The sequence below is a fragment of the Coturnix japonica genome, chromosome 18 (genome assembly GCF_054131305.1).
Source record: "Coturnix japonica strain WE chromosome 18, WE-NBRP24, whole genome shotgun sequence".
In the NCBI taxonomy this organism is placed as follows: Eukaryota; Metazoa; Chordata; class Aves; order Galliformes; family Phasianidae; genus Coturnix; species Coturnix japonica.
The window spans coordinates 5,620,764-5,638,746 of record NC_140680.1 but is presented as its reverse complement, the minus strand read 5'-3'; the positions used below and the strand labels follow the sequence as shown (position 1 = coordinate 5,638,746).

Here is a 17,983-nt window from a genome sequence, read left to right as displayed (position 1 = left end):
TATTTTGCTTTTTTTTTTCTTGCTTGCTTGCTTTTTTTTTTTTTTTCCCCCAGAGTTTTCTTGAGAGCCATCAACAAATTTGCAGAGACAATGAACCAAAAATTCCTGGAGAATATGAATTTTGAAGTACAAGTAAGTATTAAGCTTCTGAGTTGAATAACGTAGCTCGTGCATTCTGGTCTGCCATTCCGAACTGTAAAAGCCCATTCTGATACTTTATCAGTGATAAAAGTATCATTGATTTGTGTTCTGCAGCATTAGGCTATTTTTGGTTTTTCGTATTTACATTTTTGTGAAAAAATATCTACATATGGATTACTTGTATTGCAACTACCCAGTCTGTGATGACTGAGTGGGCCGCCTTCATTTTCAGTGGACCAACTTTTTCCAAAATATTTCTAACAAAAAATATGCCTCACTATTTAAAAGCTTTGCTGTCGTCTTTCTGAAATGTGTCATATTATCTTGGAAAAAAAAAAAAAAAAGAAAAAAAAAAAAAGAAAAAAAGAAAAAGAAAAAGCTAATCTTTTCATTTTTCCCTGTCTTTCTTTAGTATACTAAGCATCATTATCAACTTGGCATTAGTGAAGTGTGTTTTAGCATCACTAATGAAATTGCCTGCTTATTCTTTTTTATCTTTAAATACTCAGTTGCAAACCCCAAAATCAAAAGCTTCAGTGCCCTAGAACTATACAGAAATAAATGCACATTATATTGTTGAAAAGTATACATAATATGGTTATAGACATTGCAGAAAACCCTGAAAGATGTTTGATACTAGTGTAAATAGAGGATAAAGGGAACTAATGCTTCATTTTAGTAACTGTTAAGAAAGTTCTATATCTCTATTTACTGTGCTTGCTATATTTATATTAATCTCATATTAATTTATTAATTAAATATTGGTTATATTATAATATTCTTCCTCTTTGATCTGTCTTCCATTTGAGGATGATGAGACACTGTAACAGGTTGCCCAGAGGTGCCTCTACTGTTGCTTTTCTACTATCTCACTGATGCCATTTACACATATTTTTAGTTGTAAATATGTTTTCAAAGGAGTATCTCTAACTACTTCTAACTGTTAAGAAGCTCCGTAAGGTAGCATTTACTTCCTTGAATTTGTTTCCTACTGTGTTGTTTTTTTTCCCTCCCATCTCTAGAATGAGAGAAGTATTTCATTTTAATCACCGAGAGGACAAGCAATCTGCTTTCAGAAAGGCAGGGCTGTGAGCTGGAAATAAAAGGCTTATTCTCTCAGTTCTAGTGCATGACTCAGTAATAATAGTAGTTATTCAGGGCAGTATTTGGTCCTTGTTTAACGTAGACAGCTCTTAACAAAATACACTGGAATTTCATTCAAATTGTTGTTGAATTAGAACTTAGAAGGCAGTAAATACATTTTGAAGTAGATATCAAAATGCAATTACATTGGGTGCCTTTAGCTCCAAGTTGTTAAGATTAACTGGCTTGTAATGTATTCCACTTGTCCTGCTATGGTTCGTGATTTAATGTTGTAAGCTAATGAATTTCATATAAATCTATCTTAGTAATATTAATTCAACTGCTGTATTATTAAGAGCAAATGTGTAGTAGTGGTTATTAAAATTCATCTCCTAATTTTATAATACTAATGATGTACAACATAGCATAATATAAAAATCTCAAATTGCTTGCATCATTTGGTTTCATAAATAATTCAGTATTATGCATGGTTTAGTACTACTGCAGCTTTGCTCAAAACTATTATAATTTCCTTATTTTCAATTTACAGCTGTGGAACAACTATTTTCATTTGGCTGTGGCTTTTATTACCCAAGATTCACTACAACTAGAAAATTTTTCCCATGCAAAGTACAACAAGATCCAGAACAAGTAAGCCAAAACATATGCTTATGCCTTTAGTTTTTTAATGAAATGTGGGAAAACATAGTGATTAAAAAGTACCTTAACTTAACTTTATCTTTTTAAACTAGATATGGAGATATGAGGCGTTTAATTGGCTTTGCTATCCGTGACATGTGGTACAAACTCGGTAAGTAGGCAAATAAACTTAATTACAACTGAATGTGTCACACATTGCAGGTTTCACTGGCAAATATATGATATGAAATGCTTTTCTAAATATGTCTGGAATTTGACCTTAAAGTGTATTTTCACTCCTGTGACTAAGCTTGGTACTGACGTGAGTTACTATCTGAGTTCTCTCTACTTCTGAGAACTCACAAACTTCTCTAAAATTTCAAAGATGGCTGAACTTTATTATGCTGAAACTGAGAACCAGATAAATTTTCCAAGACTTGGTTGCTTCTGACTTGTGTTAAGGGTGCTTACCTTAAAGGTAGAGAACAATCATGACAAACTCTTTTGGTTACTGAACATGCAGTAGATACTTTGAAACTGAAATGTCAAGCAATTGCAGCTGTTTAAATTCCACCCAAAGGGTCATCTTCAGGAACACAAAGCAGGATTTAATGTCATTGGCTGGATGTGAAGGTAAAGGCAAAATATGTATCCCAGAGTGCAACCCTGCAGTTCTTTGTGTTCTGCTTATTTATTGAATAAGTAAAATAAGTAAGTTACTTTGTTTACTGAACTAAAGCATCTGCTAGGCAGATACAAGTGAAACAGGTTTTTACCTGACAATCATTTTGTATGTGAGTTGATTGAGGAAGTTTCTCTTTACATTTCTAGGCAGAAATTTTAAAAGTTTTCATTTTAATTATATCAGTGGAGTAATGCGTATTTAAATCATTTAGCTCAAAGTATTATTTTTTACTTGTATAAGAGCCTTGCATAAGAAAAAGTGATGTTGCATAAAACTATTGAAGTTGTTCAGTTATGCTTTAAGTTACAACATCATGGCAGCTGTATGAGGGGCAAAACAAAATCAGATTACTTTTATTTATGAAACAAGTTTAGTCATATTTGTTTATGATAATATTTTAATCTCCTTAAAAGCTACAAGCAGTATTGACATTCTGAGGCAGATCATTGGACTTGGCTAGTAGTCTGACCCACTTATCAAACTTTTTTCTTTTCTCTCAGAAACAAGCAGTATTTGAAGAATATCTCAAACCTAGTTGAAGTTTTTTGCAGAAATGAAGGTTCTTAAGCTGGTGCACAACTGTTGTGCTACAAGATAATATTGCGTGGTTTTAATAGTGGAGTTGTACAGACTGTTTCTATTACTGGTTGCAAAGTTTGATGCATTGGTTGGTTTCATTTATTGGTTACACTGTTTGATGTTATTCATAGTTGAAAGCAAGTAATGTGTTTCTCCTTTAAAATCTAGAAAGCATCACATATGGCACTGTTCTACTGAGAGAATTAGCATTTTGATTGCTGTCTTCTCAGAGTATTTAGGAAGAGATGTCTAGAGCTGAAAAACTGAAATATTGACTGAAAACATTAAATCAGCTGATATGCATTTGTATTTTTGGCATCGAATGCTGGCCTCTTGATAAGAGAGCATATTTATTAACATTCTTTTAGCTTTTGAGAAGGAGTAGGGATAAATGACTAAATTCTAAGACTGTTGCCAGCATAGGTAGTTAAAACGCTGCTTTAAAATACTGCCTGCCCTAAATGTTTCTCTAACAATTTTTTTTCTCTCTTCCAAAGTATCTAATTTGCCATTCTGTTTTAGGCCAGAATAAAATCTGCTTTATACCGGGGATGGTTGGACCCATCTTGGAAATGACTCTTATTCCAGAGGTTGAACTACGAAAAGCTACAATTCCAATATTTTTTGACATGATACTGTGTGAATACCAAAGGACAGGAGAATTCAAAAAGGTAATTAAAAATACTGATGGAAAATTCTTTTAAATGCCACGTAGCCAGTTTATTTTTGGTAAACATTTGTTGTGTGGATTTTTGTGCTTACAGAAAGTAAAATCCAAAAGAATAAGAACAAAATAAAGAGCCCCTGTGCAGGAGAGTGTAGGCTTTCCAAACTGTTTTAGTTGGATCTGAGAAAATCATCCTTTACAATGACAGCTCTAAGACACTGGAACTGGGGACCAGAGAGGATAGACAGTCCTTATGAGTATTTTTAGAAACTTACTGAACCAAGTCCTGAACAAAAGATGTGACACTGAAGTCAGCCCTGTTACGTAGGGGTGGAATTAGATGACTTCTAGGGGTCCCTTCTAATACTAATGTTTCACGAAACCCTTATGTGACATAGATCTTAATATATTAAAAGTTTTAACATTTAATACATACTATCCAACAGAAATTTCAGTTAATAGTTTGAAATTAATTGCTCATTATTAGATTTTTGAGAAAACTTTTCTAAATACTTGCTTTGTAAAAAAATAATCTTTATGAAGTGCTGGTGTTCAGAAAGGTTTTCTGTAGGAATTTTGCAAACAAAATGGATTTTAAAATCAGATGTATTTCATACTCTTGACAGAAAAGAAATAGGATAGGACACTTGGGAGTGTGATTTAAAGTAGATCTCCTGCCACTGCTTGCTGTGTGTAGTCAAACAGTTGGCATCTGTCAGTTTCTCTCCTACCTGACTTTTCTCTGCAGGCTCTTTTGGGCACATTTTTGTCTTATTCTGTGTTTGCACACTGCCTTTTACAGTAGATTTTAACTTGGAGCTTGGTCTCTGTAATTGCACAAGTAGTAATTCCAAACCATCTGTGTAACAGTGAGTGACAAAAAAAAAAAAAGTCATAATTTAGACATTCATAGAAAAGTAAATACAAATCTGTCACTCAAACTCATCTGTGTTTAATATTTTAAATCTTACAGGGCATTTCTGTGTCAAGTAAGTGCAGAACAAACTAGCAGATGGAAGTTTGATTTTGATCTGCATTCCAGAATATAAAGCTTTTGGTTCAAGGCCAAGATTAAAAACCACTTGCTTCTCTGCATCTGTTCCTTACATATTCTAGTAGTTCTACATTTGCTTTCTTAAAAATATTTTTTTGTTCTTGGTTTATACTGCATCTCCTGGGAGGGATGCAGAGATCTGTACAAACCAGAAGTGCTGGAAACTCATCAGTCAAACTGGCTGATTAAACAAGAACAGCAGCTTAAGTGCCTCAATGATGCTAGATACTTAGCTGACCCTTAAATCACTCATTATGCTAATATAGATTAGTTTCAGGTTATAAATTTTCAGTGCTCAGGATCAGGGACATTCATTTCACTGCAGTGTAAGAATAATAGTTATTTTTTATCAGATGGCACTTAAACATTTTCATAATCTAACAGTTGAGTGTCATTAGATTCTTGTATTCTGTTTTGGACTGTTTCCAGTCAAGAACTCAGATATTTATTCTCTCCACTCGTCTGGATGAGGTAATTAAGATAAATTTCTTAAACTGCTTCTCCATGTCTTGCAGTTCTGGTAAGCGTTGTTTAAAAAATACATATTTAGTCATATTACTTAAAATTGTTACCACATTATTTAGAAAAGCCAAAGAATTAATATGAATGGAATATTGATGAAAATATAAACTCTGCCTTTTGCTAGCTGACACTTCTGAAATTCAAATCAGCATTTTGTATTATGAAGAATATTTTTATAAAGCTTTAGTATAAATTTTTCAAAATTATTACATTTCAGTTCTGCATTGCCTACTCGGGTGCCTGGGCTGATGCTGATGTTCAGCTGAAAACATGACTGTGATGAATTGTGATCATTGCTGATGAGAGAAAGGGAAAAAAAGCACAGAGGCAGCTTTATTAGTCTGCACTGGCAGTGGAACCAGAGCTTGTGTGGTGCCTGCTAAATCATTTAATAAGCATTCCTCAAATTATTGATTTCATTAGCTTGATGTGGTACTGTGCTGAGATGTGTGACAGCACTCCCTTTTTGTGTGTGCAGATGTGTTAGCCTGTCTCAAGAGCCTGTGTTCTGCATTACATATACAGTATGTGGGCTTTTATTCATCTCACTTTTTTCAAAATGTATACACCAAATGAGCAAAAAAAATGAAGTTATTCAAGTTTATTAATCAGGATTTTTATTTTATTTTTTGCTATTTCTAGGAAATCAGCTACTCCCAAAGAAAACAAAATTCCACCTCTGGTTATCTCAAAAATAATATTCTACTACACATACATTTAATAGAGAGCAGTAAATATGTAGGTGTATGGCATACTGAGGCGTTTTCTTTTTGATTCTTTTTACTTTGCACATAGAGCTTCCATTCATTCAGGACAAGTGTTATATCAGCTTATAATTTTAGGCATCAGGGCTATGTCTAGCATTAGGTCAGCAGATCTGATCTCTGGGAAAGGCTATTTATCTAACCTACATTAGGTGTCCAGGGATAGATTTGGGCCTTCAGATGTCCTTCTCCTTCGTCTACAAAGAGCAGCTAGTTGTGTAACTGTTGGGAACATGAAGTTAAAAGAACCTTATCCTCCAAGTATTGATTTCCTAATCTTTTGAAAGATTAGGTTGTACATCTTAAGACTTCCCAAAACAATGCGCATCATCAAGCACAGTACTATTGTTTGCTCTGATTGAAAATTTGAGGCACAATGATAGAAAAGGCTAACTTGAAAGAAGTAGTTAAAGACTAGCTCTTTTGAGAGTAAATAAAATACTGTTTAAATAGGCATGAATTCATGTTCTGTTGAGGATTTTAGCTTGGATTAGGAAAGATTAATTCATCTGTGTTTAAATTTCCTTTCAAATAAATTATTCTATTCATGTTTGATTTTGAAGTGGAAATACCTCTCTTCAGTTTTACCAATTGCCGAAGCCATCTGGAATGGTATTCTGTAATTACTTTCCCTCCTGACCTTTGTTGAAAAGAGCAAATAGTGCTGATTGATTGTGTTCTTGTGCTTTTGTAGTTTTTGATAAATATAGAGGACAAATGTTTATTCAGTGTGGACCTACTTGATAGATTCATGTATTTTCTGAGCTAACAGCTGTAAAAGGTAACTAAATGAGTGAACGAAAGAGTTCTTAGCAAGCTCCTCTGTTGCAAATGCTTTATAATTGTTGCTCATATCCATATTCCTTCCTTGAAATTCTGAAAATTCATTATGCTCACAGATTTCAGAGACATGTGAAATGCTTCTGCTGGCTGGAATCAGCTTTAAATGGCTTAGTGCCTCAGACAAATCCATGAAGAAAAAAATTGAGCTGGTGTTTGGTATTGACATTTGTTCCAAGTTACGAGGATTTATTTAGTCTACTAGATAGATAAGCAAGTGGTTTTAAAGCAGAATTAATACTAATTACAATTAGGCACATTATTTAAATTAGATGAGATATATGCCTATTTGGGCTGAATTTTGTCACAGACACATTACAACTTTCTTCCGTATTTCTGCCAGCATTTTAATTTCTGCTGGTTCATGCAATCATCCTGCAGTTGACAAACTGCAGGAAAAAATGCACAGAAAGGGGTTTTTGTTCAGGTCCAGAATCTGTGAGATTATTACCTTCTACAGAAGTCATCAATTCCCTGCCTGCTGAATAAGTACTAAGGAAAGATTTAAGAGGTGAATGATTTTTAACTGGTGCTTTAGTTGCAGTATATTTGCAGCTTTCTGTGTTACTGCCTGAAGTCCAGTCTTCAGCTCTACAGAATGTCTGGAGTGGATGTTTCTGAGCCTTGTTCTGAAATTGCTGTGTACCTATGTTACTTATATTAAAAACATATAGACACTAATACATGTAATACTTACACATGTAAGTGAATTCTCATCCCTTCAAACTTCTTCAGCAAGCCTGGATGAACCAAAGTTGGGTTTTTGGTAGTTTTATTTTTGTTTTGTTTTTTTTGTGCTTTCTCTGTATCAAGAATATACTTCAATGATAGCTCCTTAGTCTCTAGTATTGGTGTGGTATGTGCTGTTCCACTGACGGTCTTTAATTTGGATTCTACTTCCAGAAAAAGAGCTACTATGAGAGTAGCAAAACATACTAGTAACAGAAAGGTCAAATAATTGTTTCTGGATCGCAGCATATTGGTACTCATAGCAAACCAAAACTCACTTTCAGTTTTCAATGAGAAGCTTAGGGCTACTAACTCTTAAATGGAGCCCCTGAGATGTGAAGTTATTAATTTGGGAAGCAGTGTAGCCTTTTCAGTATCCTGCAGAGATTAAATATTTACTCCAACTTGTGTTGTGACACTGGGTGTATATATACTGCTTATTTTTCCTGGAGCTAGTTCAGGGCTACTATTAATGGTTCTCATACATATACTATGCATGTTTGCGAATTCATATCCAGCAATGACCCTTTTTTTTAAACATCTCACTGACAACACATAGCACCAAATTTTCTCAGTTTTACCTTTCCTTTGCTGCCTTCATCCAGATTCTTTTTGCTACGTCATACAGAAGTGCAACTTAAACAGTGACTTTCATGTTCTCATGAGCATGACATTTCTATTCAGTCATCTCAAAATATGCTATATCTGGTGCTGAGCTGGTGATGTTGCCTGTTTATGGCATTGTGTAGTTTGCACATAGTATGTATACAAATTCTTGTGGATCACATCAACTCCTTCTAAAGTGCTTAAATATTTCTGCTTAAAGCACGTCTGTCAGATGCTGCATTAGATACCCTAATTTTGGTTCACTGTTTTTAACTGTGGTTTTGATGGTTTCCCTTTGTTATGAAGCATTTAAATTCCTCCTTCTCCTACTGCCTTCTCAAAGAAAAGAGGCATACATTTATATTGCCTAATTTTCAGTGCTTCGATTTTGCATGACGAATGGAGAAAACAGGCCACTCAATGCATTGTTTCAAAGCTCCTAGAGAGAAGCAACAGCCCACTTCAATCCCATGTCCCCAGAGTCTGCAGAATCAAACCAGCTGATCTGTGGCTGGCTGCGTGGCTTCCTGCTGTCATTTTGATGAATGCTGTTTAAGTAATCCTGCTGTTTCTACTGTCTCAGTAGAATTGGGATTGTACTTGTTGCTGTGGGGAAGTGAAACCAGTTAAATTCCACAGTAAGTAGGTAGTAAGCATGGAAGATTTTTACATTAGCTTAAAACTCTGAATTTAAATAGGAAGTTGATTTTCTGATATCCTCAAGGGCAGTTCTAAGGATGTTCACATAGAGATTTTTATGTATTATGTAGTTTTAATAAACAGGTTCCCTTTTCAATAAGTTGTTTTAACATAATTGTTTTCATTTTTACAGACAAAATCACTTGATTAGCTTATATTCTGGAGTGACTTTGAACTTTCCTGTTCAGCTGAACCAAAATAAAATTATGGGGGAAAAAAAAAAAAAAGAAAGAAAGAAGAAATAAAATGAGGCCTTTTTTGAAATTTGATTTCAAAAAATCTCAAATTTGTTGAAAAATACTGAGCCATTTCCCTTGGTTAATTGTGACCAACCTGAAGACGTAGCGCATCCAAATCTGTGCAGAGGCAGTCTGGATCCCATTCTGCCAAAGCTCTCCCTTACACAGAAACACTTCAGGGAGAAAGCACAATTATTTATATACTGAAAATTGTATTCTTAAATAATTTGCTGTATTAGCGCAGTAATGAATTCTCTGTCATTTTTAGACAATTTTTTAAAAGTCATTTCATCAATATAAAGCCCCAGAGATTTATTTCCATTTAGTTCTTATTTTGTAACATGTTTTTTTCTTACTGTGCCTTGTGATAGTAGTTCCTTGTGATAGATCTTTCCTAATTTTTTCTTGAAAATATGATGTGAAGGCACACCAAAGATTTCTTAGCTCTGAAACACAAAGATTTCCTTAGCACCTGGACAGAATTTTTTTCAGATGGGTTTCCTGCTCCAACCATGTACTCTGTTTTTCTCACCTCACCTCACTCTTGTCTTTCCTGTGCTGTATGACAAGTGTTTTTCATTTTCACAAATGCACACACACAGAAAGTCTTATCTTTACATCTCTGTTGCATGTGTGATACATAAATATAAACTTCTGAGGATGATTTTGATCATGTAAATCTTAGTATTTTAATATGCTTGGAAAGTAGGAAAAAACCCACAATTAAGTCATATGCGTGTATGAGGCAAAGGCCTGAAAAAATAATTCCAAATTCTCATATAAAGATGAGTCAGACTGGATTAACCCTTTCAAAATCATAAGGCAGTTTCCTGTGTATAATCTATTTCAGTGACTTTGAAATGACAATTCACAATAATGCATTCATGTTGAAGCAGTACCATGGCATTTTAAAGAGGCTTTGTGTAATTAAAGTATGGCCCAGCAAAGTGCTGGATTAAAGTATAATATGACATGTACTTCCCTTTCTTTAAGAGATAACAGTATACTGCTGACTTAGAAATTCTCCAGAGATTTTGTTGGAGTTAATGGTACTTTAGAGTTGGCAAGTCATAGTACTGACAATTTGAGTACAGATTTGTAACAACGCGTTTGCAAGTTACCACCAGTTTTCCAGATATAATTTGATTTACCTGTTTGAAAACCTGTGAAATTAGGTTTTTCAACTTTGTTTTTTTTTTTTTTTTTTCAGAATGCTTTGAGAGATAATGATCCTTTGCTTAATTATGTAAAGCTACCTGATATATGTGAAATTTTAGAGGGTGTAAGACAAAAGCGTAAATAATGTGTAGGTAACAGCTTCAGATGCTGAGCTTCAATGAGTTTATTTTAGGAACGCATGAGCCTAGTAGTTAGCTTGCAATTAGAATGTTGACAGTGCAGGCACGGGTGGAGTCCTTCTTTAAAAGTTGTTTGAGGAAGAACGAAACTCAGAACACTTGAAGTTTTGAGAGCAGGCTGATGAGGGACAGAAAACAAGGTGTAACCAGTGGAGAAATATTTACAGGTTTTTTTTCTCTTTTTTACACATGTAGATTTTTGCAAGTCAGAGTGTTGGAAAAGGGTGCTTTACAGGCTAAGGGATAAGGCTGCTGGCAGCTCCAAATAAAAGTGCCATAACTGTAAAATGATACTGAAGGAGGGGAAGGAATTGGGCTAAGCTACAGAAATCCTTAGTTTGCTATCTGTGATAGTTTATGTCTCACTGCTTCCTGATTAGGGTATAGCTAGACCTAACAGCAGTTAGGTAAGGCACTGCATCTTCCATCATATTTTGTGTGGGTGAAGGTAATTTGATTTCATTGTGATATCCCACATTTCACATCTGAGGTGTTCTATGAAAACTCAGTACAGAAACTGTAAGCCTGTTTCTTCAGATTATTTCATCAGTTTGTTCATTAAGATATCAGGAGATAGTCTTTACATTATTCAACTGGAATATATTCAAACACTTAACTTTGGGGTCCTTGGGATATAGCTATGCAAATATATCTGTCTGATGCCAGTTTGAAATGTGTTTGACCTCTAGGTATCTTCTCATTGTTCAGATTTTTTTTATTTTTTTTTTTTTTCCTGTCTTAGTTTGAAAATGAAATCATTTTGAAGTTGGATCATGAAGTGGAAGGAGGACGTGGAGATGAACACTACATGCAGTTGTTTGAGTCAATGTAAGTAGTGCATGAGAATAAATGCCTTCCGGATGTGTTTTTATCTTATTGGACCTACTTCTGAAATTGCTGAATTTATTTTAAAATACAGACAAATTGAAGCAGGTTTTTTTTCACCAATGGATTCGGAATAGCATGCTGTTCCATTAAATCTGGTTTGAATTGTAGTTATGCCCACTGAAGGTATTTGCATGGCTGCTTTTCTGTACTTTGTATTGCATCTACATTATGAAGAAATTATACTAAACTTGCTTTTCACTACCCAACTTCAAAGCAAAGATAATCCAACCTTTTTCTTTTTCCCATTTTTCATTGTAACCTTTCTTGGTTTTATATGTTACACTAATAAGAATAAAAGCATTTTCAACAGTCTGTCTTGCTTTCCTCTATGTCTAGACTGGACACCAGATTATTTTTTAGCTCACATAAGGTGACTGTCCTGCCAAGCTGTGACAATATTGTGAAGTGCTGCAATATAAGAAAAATGTTTTAAAGAATTCATGAAATAGAACATCTTCCTCTTGGCCAGCCATGTTGTTCTTTTTTCTTCTCATTTATAATAGCTGTGTATCTTAGGAGCTTTGATCTGATGGGCTGTGGTGGTGCCCTTGTGCCTACTTCTGAGACTTTATTCATAGCCTTGTGATTACAGAGTGCAGCAGTTAGAAAGGCTCTTAAAGCCTGCTAATTTATAATTGTATTTTTGTGTAGTGGCATAGTAGTCTTCACAAATTCACATCCCTCTTCAGTGGTGCATTAAATTCTCGTGTACAACACAACAGAAAAAATCTGTATTCGGTATTCTAAGGAATGCTGTGTTATTTAAGCAAATAAAATGTAAATATTTAACAATAATTATAATTAAATCTAATTTGATGAAATCCTCATTTAAACAAAATATCATTTGGACATTTATATTAGTTTAGTTTCTCTACTGTGAAGAAAATGTGGAGAGGCAAACTTAAAAACACTGCTAACACTTTTTAGGCAGTATAAAACTACTCCGAAACATGTGCTGATAAGGAAAGATGTTTTTAAAATGTCTCTTTCACTTCCTAACATACAATGAGTGTGTAAACAGAAAGCCATAAATTATTGTTTGAGTTTGAAAGTTTACTCTTTGGCTGCTCATCTTAGGAGATATTCAGGCTAGCTGTTGGTATGACCAAGAACAGGTCTGCAAGTTGATATTTTCTCAAGCACAGTGCTGCAGAAGCTGAACTATGCTGCCTTCCTAATCTGTTGCTACAATTCATCATCTCTAATACTGGGGATTCAGCAGACACAGGGGACATTTATTGCAGTGCTTAACTTCCTTTGCTGCTAGTAAGCTTTCTTCCAAATATCTCTACAAATCTTCCTTGCCTCAGCGTAAGCTGGTTATTTCTTGTTTTAGCCGCAGGGGACAGAAAGAACCATTTATTCTGTTTCTCCTTGTAGAAGATTTCAGAAGAATTGAAGGTTGATGCCAAGTTTCCTTCAGTCTACTCTTTAGGTTAAACAGCCTCCATATTTCAGTTTATCATATGCCATGTTTTCTGGACATTCCTAAAATGTCTGCAGCTGTTTTAAAATACTACACTGCCTTAAAGCTGGAGAGAGTACTCAAACTGAGGCATTAGAAATATGGAGAGAAAAATACTTCTTATCTCATTTGTAAGACTTTTGACAAATATTTATTTTTCTGAGCTGTGTAAAATTGTTTTTGATGTTTGCACTTTACTTTTGGTTTCGTGTATTTTTCTACAGAACTGGTGCCTGTCCAGTTACTCTCAGTTTTTCATCAATGGAGTTGATAAGTCTCATCAGACTTATAGTACAAAACATTTGATCTTCCTGCTTTTCCAAATTACCTTTCTTTCTTTTTGATCCACCATTTAAAAAATCTTCTGGTGTTTTTTTCCACTTCACTCTCTCACACTATAATACTTTCAGATGCTTAAAGATTTCTAAGTCTCTACAGATGTCACTTCATACTGTCTTCAGTTTTTTTATTCCACCCTTGAAGTTTTCTAATGATGCTTCTTGAGAGACAGTTGAAGCAGAGGTTTGTGACCTATCTGTGGTGGGGCCCCATTCTCTCCTTTTGTTTTAATTTTCCTGTATTCACATCTCCTTCAACCCTCTGTCCCCAACTTCCTGTTCTCACTGGATAGAAACCTAGTTAAATTGTGCTGCAGATGTTCCTTTGGTCTTTTCTCTTACCAGATAATTTCCTTGTAACTATTCTAGTTGTCACCCAAAAGGCACATTTTCAGCAGAACCCAGTAACTGCATTATGTGTTGGTGCTCACTGCTGCAGCCAACATTAACCCACACAGGTCGGTCTCTGGAAGCTTGCTAACACCAAGTACAGAGCCAGCAGAAATTTAAATACTGCCTTGTTGCTGCTGTCTGTAGTCCTAAATGTTAGTATGCGCTGTGCATGACCATGGACTTAGAGCGGGGATAATGTGGAACAGGTGAAAGGTTGTTCTTTATCAGCAGAATAGACATTGCTACCCTGTTCTGGAAAATGGGGGTGAACCTAGCTGTGTGAACACAAGTGCTACACTACTTGTACTCAGGCTCAGATAATGAACACTGGCCTACCATTATTTACTGGTGTAGGCACAGCAAAAAAAGACCATTTGGAAGCTTTCCAGTTCCACATTGTTGCCCTTTCAGGAAAATAACTCTATCTTGGTCCCGTACAAGAAAAGGAATAAATATTATGTGTGTTTTTACTCTGCTTATGCTAATATTTTATTAATGTAAGAAGGAATCTGCTGATATTGTATTAACTCACTACCCTTTTTTGTTTGTTTGTTTGTTTGTTTGTTTTGTTTATTTTTTTAATCAAAAGCAGACTAACTGCTTTCTTTGGAACTTGCAGGAAGTTTATTTGCTTTTATTACTTGTGAAGGGAAAACTGCTCTGGTGAGGTCTTGTTAGTGAACTTCCTTTTTGACTTAAAATCTGAATTTGTTGTTCTGAACATTCTACAGGCATGTAACAGTACAAAGAGAAGGAAATAATCATGTTTTATCTTCCATGCTCATAGAGGAGAGTGAATTCTATGTTTATTGAAACAGCATGACACAGAGATGTACTTCCACTTGATTTGGAAATTTTGGGTACTCCCTTGAATTTGCAGTAATTGTTGGGCAGCAAAAAGGAATCTGTGTGTATGTTTGTATTTATGTATTTGATTTATATCTCATCTGTCTGCCAAGATTGCCAACCCACAAAGGTAATTTACAATTCATTCCATAGTTACTTTAGCTCTAACATAATTTTTGCCTTAGGTTCTAACAGAACTTCAGCTGATGGGCACTGATTTTGATAGCACTGTGAAATCTATTTGCTTTGTTTGCAGTCTTACAGAGTGTGCAAGTCAGTATCCTGCCATTTTTAACTTGGTTGAGAGCTTTGTCAGCCTCGTTAAAGGTCTCCTGGAGAAGCTGCTGGATTACCGCACTGTAATGAATGATGAAAGCAAGGACAATCGCATGAGCTGCACTGTGAACTTACTGGTATGTTCTGTGTAGTTCTTGTGTGAGAATTTCACTTACCAAAGATGAAGGGACTGATCTCCAATGCTTGAAAAATAATTCAGAGCCTGAAGCAGTAGATTTTTGCATCAATTTGCATGGATATATGCATAAACCTGAAAGCAACATCCACTCAATTCTTGTTTTACTTGTATGTTTTATCTGTTTTGATTCTGTGGATAAATTACGTAGTCCACTACATAAAACAATGTAAGTTTTGGTAGGCTTAGTGTTACAGTTGGCTTTTACAGAATAAAATTTTGCTCAAGGAGCAAACCTTGCTGCTTTACCAACTCTGCAGTTCTGCTTTTTAAATCTGGAAAAGAAGCATATATGATACACCTGGAGTAGGCTGCTAAAAATTTTTAAGTCTCTGATCTGATTTTAAGCTACCCTTTCTTTTTCTATTACTATTTATGGACCGACATATAGGAGACATGACTTTTAGAGCAGCCCTTGTTGTTTATTAGGTATTTCTAGTAATGCCCAACTAACAAGAAAAGCAATATTTCAGCATAAATATTCTTAAGCTGTGTTTTATGGAAATAAATTAGGAAATAACTTATAAATGTTTATATCCCTAGAACTTCTACAAGGACATTAACCGTGAAGGAATGTATATCAGGTATGGCAGATGCTCTGTTGAATGGTCTTAAAGAGGACAATAATACATTTGTAAAAAATTCTGCTTTCATCATTGTACTTGGATTTCTGTTGCTTAATGGTATTTTACCACCCGCAGTGACTGTTGTCCTGGCCTCATTTATATTTATAATCCATTTTTCACTTAGCTTTCAGCAATTTTGAGTTTATCATATGCATTTATAAGCAGAGTTTTCTTCCCCAAGCATCAACTCTAGCTGATCAAATCACTCAACACTGTTTATTTTTAAAATAAAGAAAATAAAATAAGAAAATTTAGATAGACTTGAGGTTTTGGGGGGGGTCACATAATACATTTAGAATGGCATGAAAAAGCAAGTTGTGTAGAATTGTGCAGTCTGCCAAGTCTCTTTAAATATGCAACACTACATGCAGTGCAGAATTACTAGTAAAGCATTCTTCTCTAAGAGCTATAGCTATCCTGGTAAATTCTTTCTTGTTTGACATGGCCTCTTACTGTCTCTAAGGGTTTTGCACATGGGCTGTAGCTATTCAAGACTTAACTATTTCCTGCCCCTCTTAACATTCTGCAAAAACTGTAGAACCACCTTCACCTTAGCTACTACAATGCAAAGACCAGCATCTCAGCTGAGATGAGTACTGAGGGTGCTTCGCTGCTACATGTGGAGCTGTGAGCTAAAGTGGATGGGGACAAACAATGCTGTGTCTGAAAAATATTGCTGGAGGAGTCACATTTTAACTAGGATTCAGATCTGGGAATAGTAAAAGCTTGAAATGCTTCAACAGGGTCTAGTTCTGTCTGAAATCCCTGTTGAATGGAAGGGATTGGAATGCATTTTTCTCTCTGACTGGTGGAAGAGTTGTGACTTAAGTCATGTGGTAGGCAGTGACAGGGATGATAACAGCAGTGCTGTTCTAGGGATCAAGGAAAGCACTAGCAACATAAAACAGCTCTTACTCCCATATCACCTTGTCAAGTTGCATAGGGACCTGCTTTGTCTTTCTAGGCCACTGCTACCCTTTTCTCCTTTGCCTTAAATATATTCTTCATGTCCAATCTAGACGTCCCTTCATGTATCTTGAGGCCATTTCCTCATGTCCTATCATTTTTCACTTGAGAAAAGAGACTGACATTCTTCTTGCTACAACCTCCTTTGTATTTGTAAAGTGATGAGGTCTCTCCTCAGTCTCCCTTTCTCCAGACTAAACAAACCCAGTTCCCTCAACCACTCTTCATATATCTATTTCTAGTTCTTTCTACAGCTTTGTTGCTCTTATCTGTTTATACCTAAGCACATCAATATCCTTGTAGCGAGGGGCACAAAACTGACAGTAACAGTCAGAAATAATGGATTCAGTGGTCTGACTTAGACCTCAGGTTGGAGTAATATCTTTTGCTCCTCCAAGAAGCAGAGTTAATAGCAGGTCACAGAAGTAGTTCAGGACTTTTATGTGCAGTGTTCCAGTATACAAAGATACAGAAAAGTCGTAGTAAATGTACAGTGCTTTAACCACACTCAGTATCCTCAAGGACTCTTTTCTTAGTGACTGCATTACATGTTTCAAGTTTCCATTATCTAGAGTTATCTAGAATATTTTTAACACAGAACTCAAGTCATTTCAGCATCAAGAGTAACTTTTGTTCTCTGTTCTAACAGATATTTGTATAAATTACGAGATCTTCATTTAGACTGTGAGAATTACACAGAAGCTGCCTATACCCTTCTACTCCATACTTGGCTCTTGAAGGTTAGATTTTCCTGAATTTAATAAATAAGTAAGCTTTTGTGGTATTCAGATTTTTAAATTAGAAGTGGTAGTCTTACTCTCCAATTTACTGCATATTAGTTATTTTCCTTAGGGACAGACACGTTTATACTTGCAATTACTGTGCTAGGTCATAAAAACTAAACACTAAGTGTGGGGGTTTCCCTTCTTTTTTCAATAAATGATCCAATGTCACATGCTGGTAAAACTAAAAATATTGTTGCTAAAATAGTTTTATTTAATAGGGAGAAGCCATTCAGCTTCCTTGTGTTTTTCGTTCCACTACTTTCTTCTTATCTCAATATAAATAAGTATCAAAATTTCCATCAAACTTTCCATTTTAAGTAGTATTTATCACACTCCAAATTATGATTCCTTTCTTTCATATTTGGTAATTGTTTTCACTACAGCTAATGTTTCTCACTCTACCAGACAATAGCAGTAGAAATGGCCAGTAACATGCTTTTCCATTCCAAGGGAAAATTCAAAATTTAAAGGCTTTTGAGCAGAAACGTGCAGTTCCTTGTGGAATTGTTTTTTTCTGTGTGTTGAACCCTCTAAACTGTGCCTTTCATGTTGTTCTTTTAATTAAACTTCCTTTTGACTTTTCTGGTCATTAAAAAATT

The 17,983-nt window shown here is 35.1% G+C and overlaps 1 protein-coding gene across 1 annotated transcript in view; it reads left to right on the top strand.

Annotated features, from left to right (window-relative positions):
• Window positions 1–17,983, top strand: part of DOCK2 (dedicator of cytokinesis 2) — a 113,564-nt gene that overhangs the window by 75,029 nt on the left and 20,552 nt on the right. The window contains exons 30-37 of the mRNA XM_032447425.2: window positions 54–132; window positions 1,775–1,875; window positions 1,977–2,035; window positions 3,650–3,798; window positions 11,348–11,433; window positions 14,792–14,948; window positions 15,551–15,591; window positions 17,249–17,339. Of these exons, the coding sequence (XP_032303316.2) occupies window positions 54–132; window positions 1,775–1,875; window positions 1,977–2,035; window positions 3,650–3,798; window positions 11,348–11,433; window positions 14,792–14,948; window positions 15,551–15,591; window positions 17,249–17,339 (763 nt within the window). The remainder of the gene's footprint in view (window positions 1–53; window positions 133–1,774; window positions 1,876–1,976; window positions 2,036–3,649; window positions 3,799–11,347; window positions 11,434–14,791; window positions 14,949–15,550; window positions 15,592–17,248; window positions 17,340–17,983) is intronic.